This window comes from Muntiacus reevesi, chromosome 11 (assembly GCF_963930625.1).
Source record: "Muntiacus reevesi chromosome 11, mMunRee1.1, whole genome shotgun sequence".
NCBI lineage: Eukaryota > Metazoa > Chordata > Mammalia > Artiodactyla > Cervidae > Muntiacus > Muntiacus reevesi.
In genome coordinates, this window is record NC_089259.1 from 30,214,979 (window position 1) to 30,234,781 (window position 19,803).

Sequence of the window (19,803 nt, forward strand, 5' to 3'; positions counted from 1 at the left end):
TTTTCTCTGGTTAGTGCCAAAGAAAATATGTTGCTTTAATTTTTTTTTAATGAATTGGAATCATTGCGCCACAAAACGGGTTCGATACAAAGCGAGGGGAATCAGTCTTGATCTCTTTCCAATTATCTGTATTTATTCATCGTTTCCCACAAACATCACCTGAACACAAGACCCAGACCCTGAAACAACCAACTGACCTGGAAACCACAGACCTGTTTGTAAAGAACTGTGAGGTAATTTAAAAACTTTAAATAAAAATAGCCATTTTCCCTCCCCCCAAGCTCCCCGACCACATAAGCTTTCCTCCTCTTTGAGGATGTGGAAATCACACTCTCGATAGTTTCCAAGGTGAGTCAGGCCCCCCTGCTTGCCTCTGCAGTCTTCCCTGCCAGGAGACCAGGAACTAAATGCACACCCACATATCTCTGGTTCAGCGGTTGATCCGGGCCTCTTTCTCCCCCAAACCTCCAGGTCCCTCCCACCTCACCAACGGGGTTGTACGTTGCCCTGCCGCTGCCCAGGGACCTCTGCAAGGTAGTGGAGGCCGAAGGATGTGCAGTGAGGTGCCTGGTTCTGATGAAAAGGTTAAAACAGAAGAGGAGGAATTATTTTATTCCATTTCACTAGGTCTTTGAAACCTCGGATGTTTCAATTATTTCTAAAGGTAAAGGCAGAGAGACCTTTAGAGTAAAAAATGGCTCTGTTTCCGGGCAGATGAAGGGGCTCCAGCCAGCTTGCCTGCTTGTGTTGGGGCAAGGTTCCTATCTGTACAGTTTTTATGGTCTTTTTGAAGAGTTGGCTTCTCTAAAAAGAGGTCCAACACCCCAGTCGTTGCCAGTCCCAGCAGTTTCACCCGAAGGGGCCCCGGACATTACAGAGAACGTCTCTTCTCCAGCGGGAGGAGGACAGCGTCTCCCCACGGCTTCCCAGTGGGCACAGGGGCCTCAGAGCCCCCGGGTTCTCCCTGCAGCCTGGACCAGTGGTCACACCCGGGGTCCTGGGTCCGCTCCTCCCGCCTGGGCGAATCTCTCACCGAGATTCTTGAGGTCGCAGGGGCGCGACGCTGGAAGGCTGCGGCGATGCGCTAAGGCCCGGCGGCAGGCGGCCCTCTCGGGCGGCGGCGGGGCCCGCGGGCGGCACGGCACCCCCGGGGGGCGGCGGGGGCGGCAGCGCTAGCAGCTCCTCGCCGGAGGTCACCGCGCAGTCCTGCTCGGGCTCCGCGTCCCCACCTCCCGCCGCCGGGGGCCCGCAGCTGCGCTTCTTGTCCTCCTCTTTCTTCCACTTCATGCGGCGGTTTTGGAACCAGATCTTGATGTGCCTCTCGGTCAAGTTCAGCATGACGGCCAGCTCCACGCGGCGCGGCCTGGAGATGTATTTGTTGAATAGGAACTCCTTCTCCAGCTCCAGCAGTTGCGCGCGGGTGTAGGCGGTGCGAGTCCGCTTGTTCTCCTCGGGCTCCGCGGCGTAGGCACCGCCTGCGGGCGACATCGCACGTGAATGTGGGGCCTCCCCACCCCCCCGACCCTTGGCTCCTCGCGCCTGCTCCCACCCTTGCAGCCCGGTCCTTCGGCTCTGGCCCTTTCCCAGCCGCTCTGGCCGCCGAGGTCCAACCATCTATCCAAGAGTACAATCTGAGGCTCAAAGGCCTTCCCTGGTAAGCCTGTCTTTTCTTGGAGGTCTTTTATCTCCCCGTGGCTCTATCAACCAGTGGGTCTAGAATCACTCTGTTTGGGTGGATGCTGATTAAAATACACATAGTGAAAAAGTGAAAGTGTTAGTGGCTCTGTCCTGTTCGACTCTTTTCGACCCCACAGACAGTAGCCCACCAGGCTGCTCTATTCACGGAGTTTTCCAGGTAAGAATACGGGTGTGGGTTGCCATTCCCTTCTCCAGGGTATCTTCCCTTCCCTACCGACCGAGGGATCAAACCCGGGTCTCCTGCATTGCAGGCAGATTCTTTACTGTCTGAACTCCCAGAGAAGCCCCAAATGCACATAATAAGAATCTAAACCAACTGGATTCTACAAAGGCAAAAAATGTCTTTAAATAAGGACTTTAAAAAAAAACCTTTCTGATGACGACTCATAGTAAGAAATGTATTTCAAATCATCACTTAGTTCACACACTGATATATAATTGACATACCAAAAATCTAGGACATTAAACCAAACTTTAACACATGATGCTGTCTAATTTTCCCTGTTGTTTACTGGGTTGTGCTTAGTCATGTCCTACTCTTTGTGACCCCATGCACCGGGGCCCACCAGGTTCCTCTGTCCATGGGATTCTCCAGGCAAGAATACTGGAGTGGGTTGCCATGCTCTTCTCCAGGGGATCTTCCCAACCCAGGGGTCAAACCCAAGTCTCTTACATTTCGGACACGTTCTGGAGTTTACTAGCTCATTAAAAAATAAATATAGAGGTCTCAACACAGTAAATGAATTTCACCCCCAACAAATGGGTGCAGTCTTCAGTTGGAAAGACCTTGAGCTAATAAGAACCCGGAGGTTATGACACGTATTATTGTATCTCATATGTTATATCATATATTATCTCTCTATAGAGTTATGCTGTGATCAGCACCAACTCAAGAGCTGGTAGATTCTCTGCAATTGTCGTTCTGACCTCGGCTGGGCCCCTGCCCTGGACCAGAAGGGGAACCATTCTGAGCCCGAGGGAAGGTCACTGTCAGCCCCAGCCTCTGCATCCAGGGCCCCAAATACTGGCAGAGGTGGGAGCAGAGGCTCCCTTGGAGGGGAGGCTCAGGCCTGACCCCCTACCGGGGAGCTGGGTACCCCACTGGGGAGGTGGCAGTGGTGGGTGGTAGAAGAACCGCAGGCCAAAGAAGCAACAGCCAGACCGAGCCCGGTGGGAATTAGTACCGCGGCTGCGAGCCTCAAGGCCCTAATATTTTCCGTTCTGGATGAGACACCGGCTGCACTCAGGTTGTGGACTCTGGGGCAGTTGGTTCCACCAGAATACCAAGAACAGGCCGAAGTCATCTTTTCCTGCGTAGGGCAGACATTTCTCCTATGCCTGTCAGCTAGATTTGAAAAACTAGTGTATGTGTTTGCTAGGAGGATTAACCACCCTGTACAACCCGCTGGGGTTTCCCCCAGACTGAAAGGGGGTTCCCAGAAGCCAAGGCGGAGGCTCAGGTCTGAGTCAGCGGAGTCCTGCTTGCTGGGGGCATCTCAGAATCTTAACACTTGAAGCCTTTCTTGGTTTTCGAGAGAAATGAGGGAGCCAGTTTGATGTATGGCAGAGACCAGCACAATATTGAAAAGCAATTATCCTCCAATTAAATAAATTTTTTAAAAAAGAACATCTAAAAAGGTCCTTCAGAGTTCGTAAATTCAACCCGCCATCTTGCAGGGCTTTGGCCTGTTTTCACCAGCCTCACCACAGTGCCCTGAGAGGCTCCGCAGAGCCCACCAACTCAGGGGCCCTGGTGTAGAATGGGCTTCCCGCAGTAGCTCCGCGGTAAAGAATCCGCCTGCCAGTGATGAGGGGTCGATCCCTGGGTTGGGAGGATCCCCTGGGGGAGGACATGGCTACCCACTCCAGTACTCTTGCCTGGAGAATCCCACAGACCGAGGAGCCTGGCCGGCTACAGTCTATGGGGTTGCAAAGTCGGACACAACTGAGCAACTGAGTGAACATGAAGGTGTTGGATGGAGGCTGCTGGTGGTCAGAAAAGGGAGGAGGTCAGTTTGTACCTTTCTCTAAGGCGCGGGGGGTGAGGCGGTATTTAGGGGCAAGCCCACCAGTGAGGTGGATGTAGTTCCTTTTTTAGCTTGAGGGTTTTGGAAGTTCCTATTGTTATTAATAATCATACCCAATTGAGCTGTGAATAAAAGTCCTTCGGGTCACTTCTTTTTCCCCAGGGGCATGAAGCCCCTCTAGGGGCAGCCAGGTAGGGGGTCAAAGACCTTGAATTTGGGCTCCTTCCAGAGTTTCCAAGGAGGACTGCGCTGGTGCAGCAGCATCCGGGCTGGAGGGGGGCCCTCCCGCAGGTCGGAGGGCCGGCGGGCACAGGTCTCTCTGACCCTGGTCCTCCAATCCAGGGGTGTCACCCCTCCAGAGCTCCCCCATCACCCCCGCTGCCATCTTTCCTTCACGTTTTACACACTGACCCCTTCCGTCCACAGGAGTCCAGGAGGTGGGGAAGTTACCCCACCTCAGAAAAGCTTTTTCAGAACCTCCTTCACATTTTTCCTGAGGAAGCTGAGGAGGAGGACCAGGAATTGGAGAAAAGCGTCCCCAGTGCGTCAGGCGGCTCCTGGACCTCCCGCCCAGGTTCAGGCTCGCCGGTCTCCCGCCTCCCAAGAAGCCGGCATTTCCCAAGGCTCCAAGGCCTTTGGCTGCAACTTCGCGCGGGTCAGTCCTGGGTTTGGTTGGCGTGGGGGAAGATCGCAGCCTGAGTTTGGACTCTGTCCTGCCTCAGGACTTGCCTGAGACCCCACGGAACCTTTGAGAGAAAGATTGAGAGAGGCAAGCCCCGGGGACCCTGGACATGCCCGGATCCCCCAAAGACCTGCCTGGCTTCGCCAGCTCACAGTCAGGCAGGCCAGTCAGGCCGGGCAGATTGGGGGCCGAGGATTCCCGGGGTGGGGGCACCTGCAGCCTCGTCCCGGGACTCCTGCCTGTTAGCTGGGAGGAGGAGAAAAGGCCTCGACTTGCAGTGCAGGTGAGCCTGGAAGGGGCTTCCGCACGGAAGCGGTCACACGGTGCCCGCGATGCAGGCCGCGCAGCCGGAACTCGCCGCCTGGTCGTGCGGGAAGGGACCTGCGGGCGGCTCCGGTACCCGCCAGTGCTAGGGGCCTTCCGAGCCGCCTGTGCCAGGAGGGCATCTCCCTCCTCAAACTGCCTTGCTGGGAAGCAGCCGGTGTTTGTTCAAAAGTGAGTGAGCTTTCCCATGCTTCTCCATCGGGGTGAGTGGCCTTGTGGTGAGCCCCCTTCCGGCCCAGCCCTGGCCTCTGGACAAGTCTGCACGCCTGGCTACAGTTTTCCTTACTTGCTTCTCTGCACCTACTAGGTGCCCCTGAGATGGTCTGGCTTACTTCACAGAAGTCGCCAGTAAAGGGGGGTTGGGTGGGGAATGGAATTTAGAACCAGAAGGAGGCCGGGGCTCCGAAGCCGGGGTCCGGTGCATCCCAGAGGCCCGCTCGGTACCCTCCACGGCACTCCAGGAGTCCTGGGCTGGGGGACCCCGCTGGAAGGGGATTGAAAGGTCCAAAGCCTTGAACTCGGGCAGGCCTAGGCTGTCGGGAAGCTCGGGCTCCTGGAGTTCAGCGGACAGGGGGGGAAGAGGTTTAAATTCCCAGGAAGAGCCCTGAGTAGAAAGGCCGCTCCAGATTGAGCCAGGAAAAAATGCTTCTATGCAATATGGTCTTGTTAGCTCCCTATGGTTTAGTCCGACTCTAAGTTATCCCGGGTCGGGGGCTGGGGTCACAGACCGAGAGAGGGTCCTGGGAAGCGCTTGGAGACACGGGCAGTCGAACGGAGAGCGGGTGAGGACAGAGCGGCTCGGGGGGGGGGGGGGGGGGGCGTGGGCAGACTCACCTGCCCACTGGCCTTTCCATGCGTGAGCCTTGGTAGACTTCATCCACGGGAAAGGCAGCTGGACGCGGCCGGGTTCCTCCAGGGCGCCCGGCTCGGCTCCATCCTGGAAGGGCCCGGCCGGCGGGTGGGCGAGCGCGAGCTGAGCCGGGAGGTGGTGGTGGAGGTGCGCCATCGCGGGGTCGTCGGCGAGCGGAGGCACCTCGTACGGGGAGATGTCCGGGGGGCTGCCCTGCTCCAGCGCGCCCAGGGCTCCGGGGAACGGCGGCGGCGGCGGCGGCGGCGGGGGCTGGCGGCCCATGTACAGGCACGCAGGGGGGCTGGCGCTGAAGTCGGGCGCCGGGCCCCGCTGGAACGCGCAGGGGTCCTTGTACAGCTGGGTGGCCGCGTAGTACTGCTCCTCGCGGTTCATGGCTGCCGCCCGGGCTTGGGACCCGGGAGAGAGAGCTGGGGCCGGGGACTTGGAGCTGCGCGGCGCTGGCACTCCCGGCGCCACCCTGTAGCTTTGACAGCTCGGCGCGGCTCGCGGAGGGCACCCGGGGCCGGCGGGACGGGCGGGCGGCCGCCGCGCCATAGGCTCCGCTGTGCCCCACGTGGCTCTGCCTGAGGCCATTATTGGCCTGGCCGGCGGCCTTAAGAAGCCAGACCCGGGTCCCCACGAGCCCCCTGGATGTTTCCGTTTTCTCCCTCGGCTCGGTTTCCTGCACACACTTGAAAGGACAGTGCCAAAGTGGGGGCAGGAATGAACATTCATAGTGGGGCAGGAACTTTTATTCGTTTATAGAAATATATTTCATCATAAACAGTCTGTTTTTCCTTGGATGTTTCATACGGTACATACTAGTTCATTGATATAATTTACAAGTATATACGTATGTTTAGGTTGTAAACAGACTTTAAAAATATTGTTAGGGAATATGGTTCCAAAAAATGCACAGACCTCAGCTCTACAGGTCAGAAGCCGTTGGTTCTATTTTATTTGGGCAATTTGTACACAACCATGAGTGATGTCAGTGAGCTTACACATAAAGATCCAGGATTCGCAGTGTGATTTCGTCTATGGTTGTGCTCTGGGGATTTCTGGGGTGTAAACTATAACTTCAGAAGCATTCACAATGGCTTACAATTTTTTTAAAATTGAAAGGCACTATTAATTTTTGATTTGGGGGAATTGAGGTTCATTTGGTCAACTCAGAATGCAGGTTCCTACAGGGGCCAGGAGGAAACGAAGTTGCAGCCCCTCTGTGTCTGGCCGGGGAGGGGACTGGCACCCTGTTTCCGATCTGCTAGCCCCCCAGGAATCCGGAGACCCGGCCTGAGTTGGGCGGCTGCAGAGAGTCGACTCCTGGGTCGGTTGGAAACAAGGTAGACCCGGGAGGGGAGTGCTCAGAAAAGCACTCTGGGGTCCTCACTGAATAGAGACGCTTTTTCGAAACCAGTGGTGCTCACGGACTATCTAGAGGTCGCATTGACACCAAACTTCGGACCCACGCCACAGACCCTTTCGCCGTGGGCATTCTGAGCGTCCTGACGAAATGACCGCAGTCTTCCAACCGCCAGGCGGGTTTTAGAAACCCTGGACCCCTTTGCAGAGAAGCCTGGGCAAGAGAGAGCGTGGACCACCAGGAACCAGCAAGAGAAAATCACTGCACTGACTTTCCTAAACTGCAGACTGCGTCCAGGCCTTTACCAGGCTTGACCAGATTTTAACCGACTGGTGGAAAACACACGAATGCGTAGGCAGTGCGTGAGCTACCCCGAAATATGCCTCGTTTTCATTAAAAAGCAAAACCTAGCTGGGGATCTGAACTTCTCGGCAGATTCCTTCTGCGGTGAGATGTTGGTGCGGGCATCATCTGTGCTGGGGTGAGTAAGCGCTGGGCACCGAGGGGTCCGCCCAAGGGTGGGCACGCGCGCCGCTCCGGCGGCCCTCCGAGCGCCTCTTTCACCGAAGGGACGGCTGAGAGCAGCGGGCGGCGGGGGGCAGTTCCGGCGATTTCTTCAGGGAAGAGGGCCACCTGCAGTCCGAGGGAGCCGGGGAGCGAAAGGCCGTGGGACCTGAGCCCCTAATCTCTCCTCGCCCCCGTCAATGAGTCCATTGTTCCCGGCGTCCGCGGAGGACCCGCTATCGCCGGCCGCGAGCGACCGCATCGATCCTGAGGGCAGGGCCGGAGGGGTGGCCGGGCCGCCGCGTGTTGACCCTCGGAGATAACCGGCTCGGCCGCCGCGGGTTGACTTGGCGACGTGGTTATGAGCAGGCGGCAGCACCGCTTGGGACAAAGATCGGGCACCTTTCCCCTCCCCCCGCTCTCGCTCGTCCGCTCCTCGGCCCCCCTACCCCGCACCGCAGCCCCCTCCTCCCTCTGCTGCCGCCCGCCTCCCCCGGCCCTCTCCCTCTCCCCGCTCCCCAACGTGTTTACTTTGCACTTCTCGTCTAATTGCACATTTCTGTAAATTGGTCTCCATTTCGATGCTTCATTTGCTCCCATTTAATATTTTTGCTCGGTCCTGCAGAAAGGAAAGGGGCACTCAGCAGAAAGCCAACCCGCCCCCTGCGCTCGCTGGCAAAATCCGGGAATCCGGGGGGCCAGGACCACCGCCGGCAAACGTGGGGAGGGGGCGGTGGGGGCTGAAGATGGGCCGCCCGGTGGGCCGCCCGCACCCTCCCGCTCACAGTAAGCCTTTTCTGCTGCTACTGCTGGTGGTGGCTGCCCCGAGAAGTGGCCCGGGAACCCGCGGTCAGACGGCCGTTTGTTGTTATTAGGTGGGACAAGGTAAGAAGATTTGGGGATCGCCTGATTATCAGGCTGATGCAGATCCTCGCCCCCGAGCTGGGTGGTGCGTTGTGTTGCTTCTGTGGACGGGGCTCAGGGAGTCATAAAAGCGCCAAGTCCATTAAAGGTGAAATGCATTTCCGCTCTCGCTGCCGCTGACGCCCGCGCCCCTTTCGCCTCCCGCAGCCCCGGCAGCGATACCGAGCCATTAGGCGAGAGCCTTCTCGAGCCATTTAGCAGAAGCTCTTATGGATAAATAAACAGAAAAGGCTGTAAACCAATTAAAGTGTGGACAGTGAAAAAGTCGTTTATTAGCAGGACGTCCTGATGGCTGATACTGGCGGTCCTCGCCTGCCCTCTTCCCCACTTCCCGAGGCCCGGCTCGCGAACGGAGGTCACCTTGTTCTCCCATCGGTGACTGAGTCTTCCTCGCTGTTTTCACAAGCGTGCCAAAGGATGAATTTGGCTCTGCGATGAGAATTTTTAAGCCATTGTATTCCATTATAAAGGGAAAACAATATATGGTCATCATTTAGCTCGGAGGGTGCGTTTGTGATGTATTTGTGTGCAATTTAATTTATTAGAGTGTATTCTTTATAGTTAACTTGCTATTAAATGTTACCCGGAGGTAAGGCACTAAAGCAAAGGATGTGCTCTATGAGATGAGGACATTCCTTCCATAATATACCTTGAATCTGCGTAGATGAGTCAGTGTCTTTTCCCCCAGGTCCATCATCCTTCATTCCTACTCTGGGGTTTCCTCAGACTCTGGTACCCAGGTTTGAGAGGGGCCAAGGAAAACCTAACTCATTCAGGAAAAAGGACCCCAGACTTTGAATCAAAGGCTTCCCATTGAGTGCTAGGACAAAACAAGTGTAATTCAGTGGAGAGTTGAAATTATTTTCCAGATAATTCAGTCAGTTTACCACTCTAAATATCTAGTAAAGTGAGTTGTTCAGTCGTGTCTAACTCTAGGTGACCCCATGGACTGTAGCCCACCAGGCTCCTCTGTCCATGGGATTCTCCAGACAAGAATCCTGGAGTGGGTAGCCATTCTCTTCTCCAGGGGATCTTCCCAACCCAGGGATCAAACCGGGTCTCCTGTATTACAGGCAGATTCTTTACCATCTGAGTCACCGGGAAAGCCCAAATGTCTAGTAAATACAGCCTAAAGATCTAATTTAATTGGACAGTTGTCTTATTCCCTACGTCAATGGCTCTCTTTATGATAAGAGAAGAGTGGGGCATATGGGGGGGGGGGGGCTGTGCCCTAGAACTGGGCTCGGTGCCCCTCTCCCCCAGACACCAGCCCTTTCCTCCTGTTTTTTTGTTTCATCTTTCTAAGGCCCGCAGTGTACTCTGCACCTGAAAGGAAAGTGTTCCAAAGGGTCTAAGCTCACCCCTCCTCCATCCGGCATCCCTGTGGCCCGGTCCTGCAGCTCTGGGCTCTCCCCTCTGGCCTGCTCTCAGCAGGCTCCCATCTATGCTCTGTCATCCCGATGTGCAGTCTCTAGAAACCCCAGGCCTTTCATTTCTCTTCTCATCTTAGTCCTGGATAACCAGCTTCTTGCCTTCACTGAGCTTCCCTTTCTTAGCTCCCTGCTCCCTGCCTCACCGTTTCCTCACTGATCCTTTGTTCTCCTGGGAGCCTTTCCTTACCCCACGTTCCTGCTGGAGCCCAAAGAAACCTTGACCCACACTTTCCTGAACCATTCTGCATTTCATTTGGCTTATTGGCTTGAAGGATGAATACTTTCAATAATATTTATTCATCAAACACCTACACAGCTCTTACTGTACCTGTCTGCAATTTCTCTGAGTTACAGAAAGTCAGGAGTGAACAAGTTTGGACTTTGGTGCATCACATAGAAATCTTAGGAGCTGCATATACCTGTATTCTGAATCTGCTCTGCACCAGCCATGTCCCTTGGCAAGCTATACAACTTCACAAAACCCTAATTTGTGAAATGAAAACAATGGCACTGCTCGATATCATATACCCGTATAATAATACCATCACACTTTCTTGCTGTGTAGTAGCACTCAGGAAATACTAATTTTTAAAATTATTTTTGTGAGATTTCAAAGAGACAAAATGTCTAATATTTGTGGCAATTCATAGGCACTCAGTAAATGGTCTGTCTCTTCCCTTCTTCCCTGGCATTGCTTTTCATGCTGTGTTCAGTTACGTACAACTCTCTGTGACCCCCTGGACTGAAGCCCACCACGCTCCTCTGTCCATGGGATTTCCTAGGCAAGAACACTGGAGTGGGCTGCCATGCCCTCCTCCAGGAGATCTTCCCAACCCAGGGATTGAAGCTGTGTCTCCTGTATTGCAGGTGGATTCTTTACCTGCTGAGCCCTGGGGGAAACCCTTTCATGCACTTTCAAACATTTAACTATTGGTAATCGCTGCAGACTCCAGAGTCTCAGAGTTGTTACCAGGAGCCCTTGACTGCAGACATTCCCAGACAGGTAGGCCTGGAGAGAAATATTCAGGGACACGGAGGAAGCACTGGGTGGATGTATGCCTGTGTTTTGGGGGAATGTGCCCTCTGCTTAAAGGGGAGAGAAGAGGGGGAGATGCTGTTGGCACCAGCTCCAGCCAGCCCTGAAGACATCACACGGGGCGAAACAGGACCGAGGAGATGCAGGGGCTCCTCCTCTCCTTCTTCCCATTCCTCCTCCTCTTCTTCTTCAAGGAGAACCTGAAAGAATGACCTGACCCATCACAGCAGTGCAGGGATGAACACCCCTCACCCTCATCCCCACCCCCACCACCAGTAGGTGAAGAACGCAGGATCTAAGCCCCTCTGGTAGACAAAAGGCCCTCTTGCCACCATGGTTCTTCCCTGGCGGCTCAGATAATAAAGACTCTGCCTGCAGTGCAGGAGACTGGGATTTGATCCCTGGGTCGGGAAGATCCCCTGGAGAAGCAAATGGCAACCCACTCCAGTATTCTTGCCTGGCAAATCCCATGGACAGAGGGGCCATGAGGGCTACAGTCCATGGGGTTGCAAAGAGTGGGGCATGATTGAGCGACCAACACTTTCACTTTCCATTTTTAAGCTGCTTTTACAAACTCAGAGGAAACCCTCCCGTGGTCCAAGAGAGGAGGATTCCAGAGGAGGAGTCTAGAGTCTGGACTGAGGCAGGGCTGGAATCCTGCTTCATTTCTGCCTCCTCCAGGTCGAGAAGATGATCATTGCAACCCTGGTCTTCTTTGTGAGCTTGTCAAAGTGTTTCCTCTGTTTGTCACCCAAATCTAAGATGCAGACAAAAGTGTTCAAATTGGAAATCTGTGGCGAGGGATGTGAGAGAGTCAGCTCCAGGCTCAGGACACATAGCTGAGACCCTCAGTCTTGGTTGCCTGAGGCTGATTCATGCCTTCTCTGGCAGTGATTAAAGTAAAGGTTTGTTGTTTGACTGTGGTCTCAGCCCCACGAGTTTGCCCCTTAGTAATTCTTCCCATGGTAGGTGTCTCTTATCAATGTATCCTCATGCAGAGATAAACTGTATTTGAATATGTTTATTTTCTCCAATTACATATTGAAACATTCTATCTTTAGGCAAATCTCACAGAGGTACAGACTGCTGCCAATCAATGAAATCACATGGGTTCAGTGTTTCTGGAAGGGTAATCACCAATTGTATGTGTGAAATCACTGAGATGCCTATAACATGTCATTTCTGGGCACAATCCTGACCTACTGAATGACCACATGGTGGGGATTGGGCTTTGGGAATCTGCATTTTAAAACACATCCAGGGTCATTCTCCTGGGCTTCCTTGGTGGCTCAGATGGTGAAGAATCCATCTGTAATACAGAAGACCTGGGTTAGGAAGATCCCCTGGAGAAGGGAATGGCTACCTACTCCAGTATTCTTGCCTGGAGAATCCCATGGACAGAGGAGACTGATGGACTACAGTCCATAGGGGTCTCAAAGAGCCAGACACCACTGAGCAACCACAAACACTTAAACTATAGTTTATTTGCTCCATGGAAGCTTATAGACACTCGTAAAAAATAAGCATGAAGCACGGACGTTCAAATTAAAATCACAAATAAAATCTGTGTCGTAAGATTGTCAGGAGATGAAAGTGAGGAAATGTATGGAAAAAAACTCAGGTCAGTGCAGAAGGCATGTTATTTGAATCTCTGCATGGACAGCATACATGCAAATCCTAAACATTTCCATAGATTTCCTTTCTCTCTTGCACATTCATTCTTTCTTTTCTTTTCTTTTAAATTATTCATTTAGCTGCCTCAGCTCTTAGTTGCATCATGGAGGGTCTTCCGTTGCAGCCCTCAGGCTTTCTGCTTGTGGCACGTGGGTTCAGTTGCCCCTTGGAATGTGGGATCTTAGTTCCCTGACCGGGGATCAAACCTGTGTCCCCTGTATTGCAAGGGGGACACAGGTTTGTAACCACTGGGTCACCAAAGAAGTCTCCATTCATTCTCTCTTTACATGAGTAAAGATTTGGAAAGAATCATCGTGACCTTACTTTATTATCACACTTACGCACGCTCACACACTGAGCTCTTTAGAAAGAGTGGGATCCTACTTAGGGGGTTAATGTGGCTCCAGTGTGGGCCCCGAGGAGTTGAGCTGGGCATTTCTAGCCTCAGCAGCTAGCCCACAAGGGCAAATAAAGGGAGACAATAAAACCAAAGCAGATTGATCCATCTCCAGGCGGTACCATTAACTTGTGTCTTAATGCCTCACGCTCCCTACGCTGAACATAACCAAACAGCTTCCTTTAAAGGTAAATGAATTTTATATAATTTGCAGCTAATTCCGTTTAAATCTGCCCACATGCACATGTGATAAGGGAATGTTAGGCTGGTCAATAAAAGGGGCATTCAGGAGGAGGCTGGTGTTTGATTTCCCAGTGGTCTGGCTCAGCTCTGAGAAGTCCAGATTACTGTGAGTGTGCTGGTTTCTTGGTTGTTTGCTTTCTGTTCTCCTGGCTCCTGAGTAAAGAGTGGTGAGAAAATGCTGAGATCCCATCTGTCACAATGAGGTCAGTTACAACAATAACAACTACTCCTTTTTATAAAAATCATTCTTCGCCTGACAAACTCCCTTTGGGCCACAGGGAATCAGGAAGAGTAAAAATAATAGAATCAATAACAACTTTGTTATCTAGTAACTTAAACAGCCCTTGCCCGCCCGGGACGGCAGAACAGGCTTTTCTTATCTTGGAAACAGGAAAACTTTCTGGATAGTAAATTATTTTTCACAGACTGTTTCTCACTGGCTTAGGTTGCTAGAGAAAGTGCCTAAGGTAAGAACCATGCGAGACCCAAACCACTTAGACACAATATTTTAAAATGTGGGAAGGAATTTGGGTCTTTACATCTAATATGTTTTATTACTCTTAAAAAATTTTCAGTGTTTTTTTAAAAAAGAATATTTCACTGCCTCTGGAGTTAGTTGCATCCTGCTGGGTCTTTTTTTTTTTTTTAAGATTTATTTATTGTATTTTTTGGCTGTGCTGGGTCTTCATTGCTGCATGCTGGCCTTCTTTAGTTGTGGGGAACAGGGGCTACTCTTCATTGCCGTTCGTGGGCTTCTCATTACGGTGGCTTCTCGTGTTGCAAAGCTGGAGCTCTAGAGTATGTGGGCTTCAGTAGTTGTGGCTCATGGGCTCAGTAGTTGTGATTCCAGGGCTCTAGGGCTCAGGCTCATTAGTTGTGGCAAACGGGCTTCGTTGCTTAGCAGCATGAGGGATCGTCCTGGACCAGGGATTGAACCGGTGTCCCTTGCATTGCAAGGCAGTTTCTTAACCACTGGACCACCGGGGAAGTCCCTATTTCTTCTTTTTATCTGATAGAACATCAGCAGTTGTACGATTATATGAACTTTGTAAACCTTAAATATGAAACTCTCATTTAAGTATCCGGGCCCTCTGGTCAACTTGATTGTCATTCCTACGTCCATCCTTACCCTACATGTGTGCTCTTCTGAGGGCTTGCCTGGTTCACACCCGAGTCTTCAGAGTCAGGAAGTGCTCTCTGTGCTGAAAGATCTAAAATAAAACAGCAGGGAGTGGGTCTGGTTTGATTTAGGTGTTCCTTGTTTATTTCTTTGCATGTAAATATTTGTGACTCTGCTCAAGAGTCAAGTAATATATCTTGGTTTGAAGAGAGCCATCTCTCCTACAATGCAGGCATTCATATCAGCAACTAACTCATGATAACACAGGCACAGAGATTCCCCTGGCTTCATTCATTCAGATAGTCGAAGGGAGCATAGAAGCTGAGAGGCTTAAATGATCACGTTAGTCTGTTTTTACTGCTCCGACCCACACCCAAGTTGCTGCTTGGATGCCAGGCTTTCAGAATTTCAACCAGTTCACATTTCATTGTCATTGTAACACCTTACATAGCGTGTCCTTAAAGTCTGAACACAAGCAAATGTACATGACATTTTATATTCCATGCATACAAAACATTTCTATCGCTGCATCCCAGATTTTATGGACTAGCTTGTATATATATGTAAACTGACCTAATTTTTATTGTTTTTTTGAGAGGGAAAAAGGCACACACACATGAACCTAAAATTCAACTTAGGGGAAGAAAATCTTTTTCTCTTTTTACTAATGCTGTATGTAAAACATAATCAGTCAGTGTTGTCTGCTTCATTTACAAAGCAATTTATTAGACGCTGCCAACATGGTCACAATCAAACCTTGAAGTCTCTGAAAGTTGGAGTCAGAGATTGCCATGAACCCAGATAAACAGCAGTGTTTTCTTACCTTCCCAGCAAATTGTGACAGATGATAACAAAAAAGCAAACACAGTCTCTAGCCCCTAACCTGGTGTTATCTGTCTCCTGGCCTGTAATTACACAGAATTTGGAGTTTTCTCAAGAGAGTGGAGTGACACTATTTACCTTTATTTATTTATATGACCAGTAGCCAAACTTAAATATAATAACTAGAGAAGTTCAGTAAAGAGAAGTACTTCCTGGGAAATGTTCAAACTTCCCCCTTTCTCCTGCTGGTTCCTTATGAACCTTTCCCTTTCAAGCCCCAGGGCCATTTTTAAAGAGAATACTGATCTTAGTCCATCTACTCTTTTTTTTTTTTTTTTTTAAAGTTTTATTAGTTACTACTTCTCTCTCTCTCCCCTGCACGATAATTGATTAGCACTCCTCCCCCTTTTTTCTTTCTTTTTAAAAATTGAAGTGTAGTTGATTTACAACGTTGTACCAATCTCTGTTGTAAAGTGACTCAGTTATACACATATATACATTTTTTAAAAACTGTTTTATTGTTATTTATTTATTTATTTTTGGCTGTACTGGGTCTTCTTTGCTGTGCGTGGGCTCTCTCTAGTTGCGGCGAGCGGGGGCTACTCTTCACGAGGTGTGCATGGGCTTCTTAGGGCATGCAGCTTCAGCAGTTGTGGCTCCCGGTCTCTAGAGCGCAGGCTCAATAGTTGAGATCCAAGAGCTGAGTTGGTCTGTGTCATGTGGGATCTTTCCAGGGATTGAACCCAAGTGCCCTGCTTGGCAGGCAGATTCTTAACCTCCGGACCACCAAGGAAGTCCTCCATCTATTCTTTATAATATTCTAGGACCTGGGTTCTGCTTACTGCCTGATAGGAGGAGAGGGAGGAACTGGGGAGAGTTTATATATTTCAGCTGAAAAAGTAAGTTAACAGAGTTGAGTGATGTTTCCACCAGTTTTTCTTTTTCCCAGTACATTAGGTAAAGGGTGGTGGAATGGTTTTGAAAAGAAGTAGGTAGGCACATGGCCAGATCGGCTTCACCTAATTCAAGCTCGTTTTTCTCAAAAAATGTACTTGAAAAGACTCAGTTTTGTTCAGCTGTTAAGAAAATGACTAATTAGGTAAATAGAAGCAATTAGCACCTTAGCACCAAATTTTGCACACAGCCTTCACATCTATCAGGTTATTGTTTCCCAGATTCATCTCCTTTCTCTCACCTTCTTCACCCATGAGGGGCCCTGAAGCACTTCTGTTTATACCAAGGGGTCCTTGTAGTTCTTCCTCATTTGGTGCCTGGAAGAGAAACACTGTTTTACCATCAGTAAGCAAAGACACTGAAGCCATAGTTCTGGTTTTGTTGTTTCACTCAAGTAGCTCTTTGAGGTTGTATTAAATGCCACCAGTCATTTCCCCAGAAAAAGGCACAAGTGTGCAAGCACACAAAATTCTGCATGAGATTTCCTGAAATTCATAACTCCCTGCCTATCCAGACCTGTCCACTGCCGTCCTTCACAAGGCAAGGCTGTGAAGTCCATGCCCAACTTGTGCTTTCTGTGCCCACTCGTGGAATTTGGGTTGTTGGTACAGTGCACTAGCTGAAACTTTGCAAATGTTGAAAGTGAACGTGAAAGTCACTCAGTCGTGTCCGACTCTTTGCGACCCCATGGACTTATACAGTCCATGGAATTCTCCAGGCCAGAATACTGGAGTGGGTAGCCTTGCTGCCTTGTAAATATTCACAATGAATACGTTTGTTTATTTAACTGAATACTTATGCTATGTACAGAGGACTTATACATTAGATAATTACTGCTCAACTTTCCGGCTGCAGTTATCTGTTCCATGAAGATAATAAATGTGATGAGATCAAATGGTGAAGTTTGGAGGAGATGAATTTACAATTCTAAGATTGATTAGGGATTCATAGACTTACACATACATCGAGCTGTGACTTTGATCTGTTGTCCTAAATGGTAGTTGGGCTTAATAAGATTGTTCTCCCCTTGACAAAAAAAGAAAAGAAAAAGGGACTTCCCTGGCAGTTCAGTGGTTAAGACTTTCTGTTTTTACTGCACAGGGCGCAGGTTTGGTCCCTGGTCAGGGAACTAAGAACCCATATGCTGCATGGTGCAGCCTAAAAAGCAAAAAACAAACAAAAAGATTGCCCTCCCCTCCCCCTTTCAGGATACTCTTGTCTGAGTGTCACTTCAGCACCAGGGCCTGTGGCGGGCTGTGGGGATAGGGCAGAATAGGACATGAGCCCCACCCCGGGATCCAGTCTTAGATTCCAGCAGTGGGAAGGAAGCGAGCTATAAACACACACAGTAAAGAACTGCAGGTGCCCTGAGGCTGTGGCTCTGCAACCTCCTGCTGGAAGCTGGTGATCACACTGCTCACAGAGGGAGACACTCAGCTTTCCTGTGGGGCCCTGTTTTCAGCTTTTCCCTGAAAGCAGGTGGGGTATCCTCTGGGCCCATCATCTACTAGCCATTTGACTTTGGACTTTCAGCTGACCAGGGTTCAAACGTCTCATCTACCAGCTGACAGCTTGGCCGGTGGTTGAAGGGATGAACTCTGGCCTGGTTTGCATCCCAGGATAACTATCTGTTAGTCGTGTGACCTTGGGGAAGTGTCTTAACCTCTCTGCTTCAGTTTCTCCTTCTGTAAAATGCGAATAATGATAGTACCTACCACAGAGTTGTATCCCGAGAGTGAATGATAAATACCTGAGAAACATTCCAAAAAGAACACCCACATAGAGTGTCTAGCTCTTCATTCATTCACAGTCAACAAATATTTATGGATTGCCTACCCTGTGCTAACGGCTTTCCTGGTGGCTCAGTTGTAAAGTCTCCTGCCAGTGCAGGAGACCTGGGTTCAATCCCTGGGTCAAGATGATCCCCTGGAGAAGGGAATAGCTACCCACACCAGCATTCTTGCCTGGAGAATCCCATGGACAAAGGAGCCTAGTGGGCTAGAGTCCATGGGGTTGCAAAGAGTCAGACATAACTGAATGACTGTTTCTTTTTCCCCTAATGCCATGGGCACTGCCTTAGCAAAGATTGGGTCTCACTAGGCTGTTGTGACTGGTGTCCACTGAGGCTCTCTGCTTCTTGCTTCTTCACACCCAGCATGCGTACATTACCAGTAGAATTATTTTTCTTACACTATGTATTTTATAATTTCTCAGTCTAAAAGCTATTTTCTCTCCTGCCCATAAAACCAATTCCTTAGCAACACCTGGTGAGTGCTGACACTCTTGAGCTGTGAGAGAAATTCCTGTTGGTTTAAGCTACCCAGTCTGTAATAATTTGTGATAGCGGCCCTAGGAAATGAAAAGAGACAAATCTCATCTTTTTACCCATGAAATGATGATAATAATAATAATAATACCTCATGGGGTTGTTGTGAGGGTTAAAAGAGAAATTGTTGATAGAGGCACACAGATAAAATTTGCAGGCTCTTCCTATTTTTGTTCACTTTTGAGGAATTTTTTTTTTAAGATCCGATGATTTATCTCATTACTCTTCCCTATTTCACTCTATAGCTCCTAAGATGGGGGAAAAAACCTCTCAGCACAGAGGTGAGCATACCTGGTGGCTAGGTGAATTTGGGATCTCCAGTAAGATATTCTTGAACCTCTACAGCCTGGAAAATTTCAGTTCACTTCAAGGAGGATGAATAAGTTCTTATGATGGATGTGCAAACTGGCTGTCCAGCTGTCAGTCATTTTTGTAACAAAGTGACCTCACCTCTGTCATGCAGGTGTGTCCTCAAGTGGGCCTGGGAGCCATTCCTAATGTATTTTCTCATACTTGGCAGAGATGTTCAAAGAATCTTAGTTTTTAGACCTAGAAGTGCTAAAAAATGATACCCAGAAAATTTAATGAATTCGCTAAGGCTATAGAACTATCTCAGGAAATTACGTTTGGATGTATTAAATGTACCTATCATATATTTACTGTATGCAGAAGGTTTTTAAAATTCCTTTTCCTAAAGCTTCAGTTCAGTTCAAGTGCTCAGTTGTGTCCAACTCTTTGCGACCCCGTGGACTGCACCACACCAGGCCTCTCTGTCCATCACCAACTCCCGGAGTTTACACAAACTCATGTCCATTGAGTTGGTGATGCCATCTCACCATCTCATCCTCTGTCAACCCTTCTCCTCCTGCCTTCAATCTTTCCCAGCATCAGGGTCTTTTCAGATGAGTCAGTTTTTTTCATAAGGTGGCCAAAGTATTGGAGTTTCAGCTTCAGCATCAGGCCTTCCAGTGAATATTCAGGACTGATCTCCTTTAGGATGGACTGATTGGATCTCCTTGCAGTCCAAGGGATTCTCAAGAGTCTTCTCCAGCACTATTTTACGTTCTGAAATCACCATGCTTTTTTTAGGCTCTTTGACTCAGTTTGATTTCAGTTCTTACCAACTGTTCCTTCATTTAGGACCCTACTATCCTGTTCATTTGATAAAAATACTGTGCCGCTCTGCCTGTGTGCTGAGCACTGAGGGCGCACCCTCAGGTTGGGCTCTAGAAGGACATTCGCCTAAGTCAGGTACGGGTCCTGAGACTGAGCGGGGATGGCTGAGGACAGGCAGGAGCCAGTTCCACGGGTCACCTCACCCTGCAGGAGAGGGAGAGGAAAGAGCAGGGATGGAATTCTCTCACATGACTATCACTGCACCGTGACCCTGATGCCCTGCCCTCGTGGACGGAGGGAGGACCAG

At 50.1% G+C, this 19,803-nt stretch overlaps 1 protein-coding gene across 1 annotated transcript; it reads right to left on the minus strand.

Moving 5' to 3' along the window:
- Window positions 1-1,029: 1,029 nt before the first annotated feature.
- Window positions 1,030-5,974, minus strand: PDX1 (pancreatic and duodenal homeobox 1). The gene is made up of 2 exons (XM_065902434.1): window positions 5,566-5,974; window positions 1,030-1,475 (listed from the first exon to the last, which is right to left on the minus strand). The coding sequence occupies exons 1-2, from the start codon at window positions 5,972-5,974 to the stop codon at window positions 1,030-1,032; spliced, it is 855 nt and encodes a 284-aa protein (XP_065758506.1).
- Between the last annotated feature and the right edge of the window lie 13,829 nt (window positions 5,975-19,803).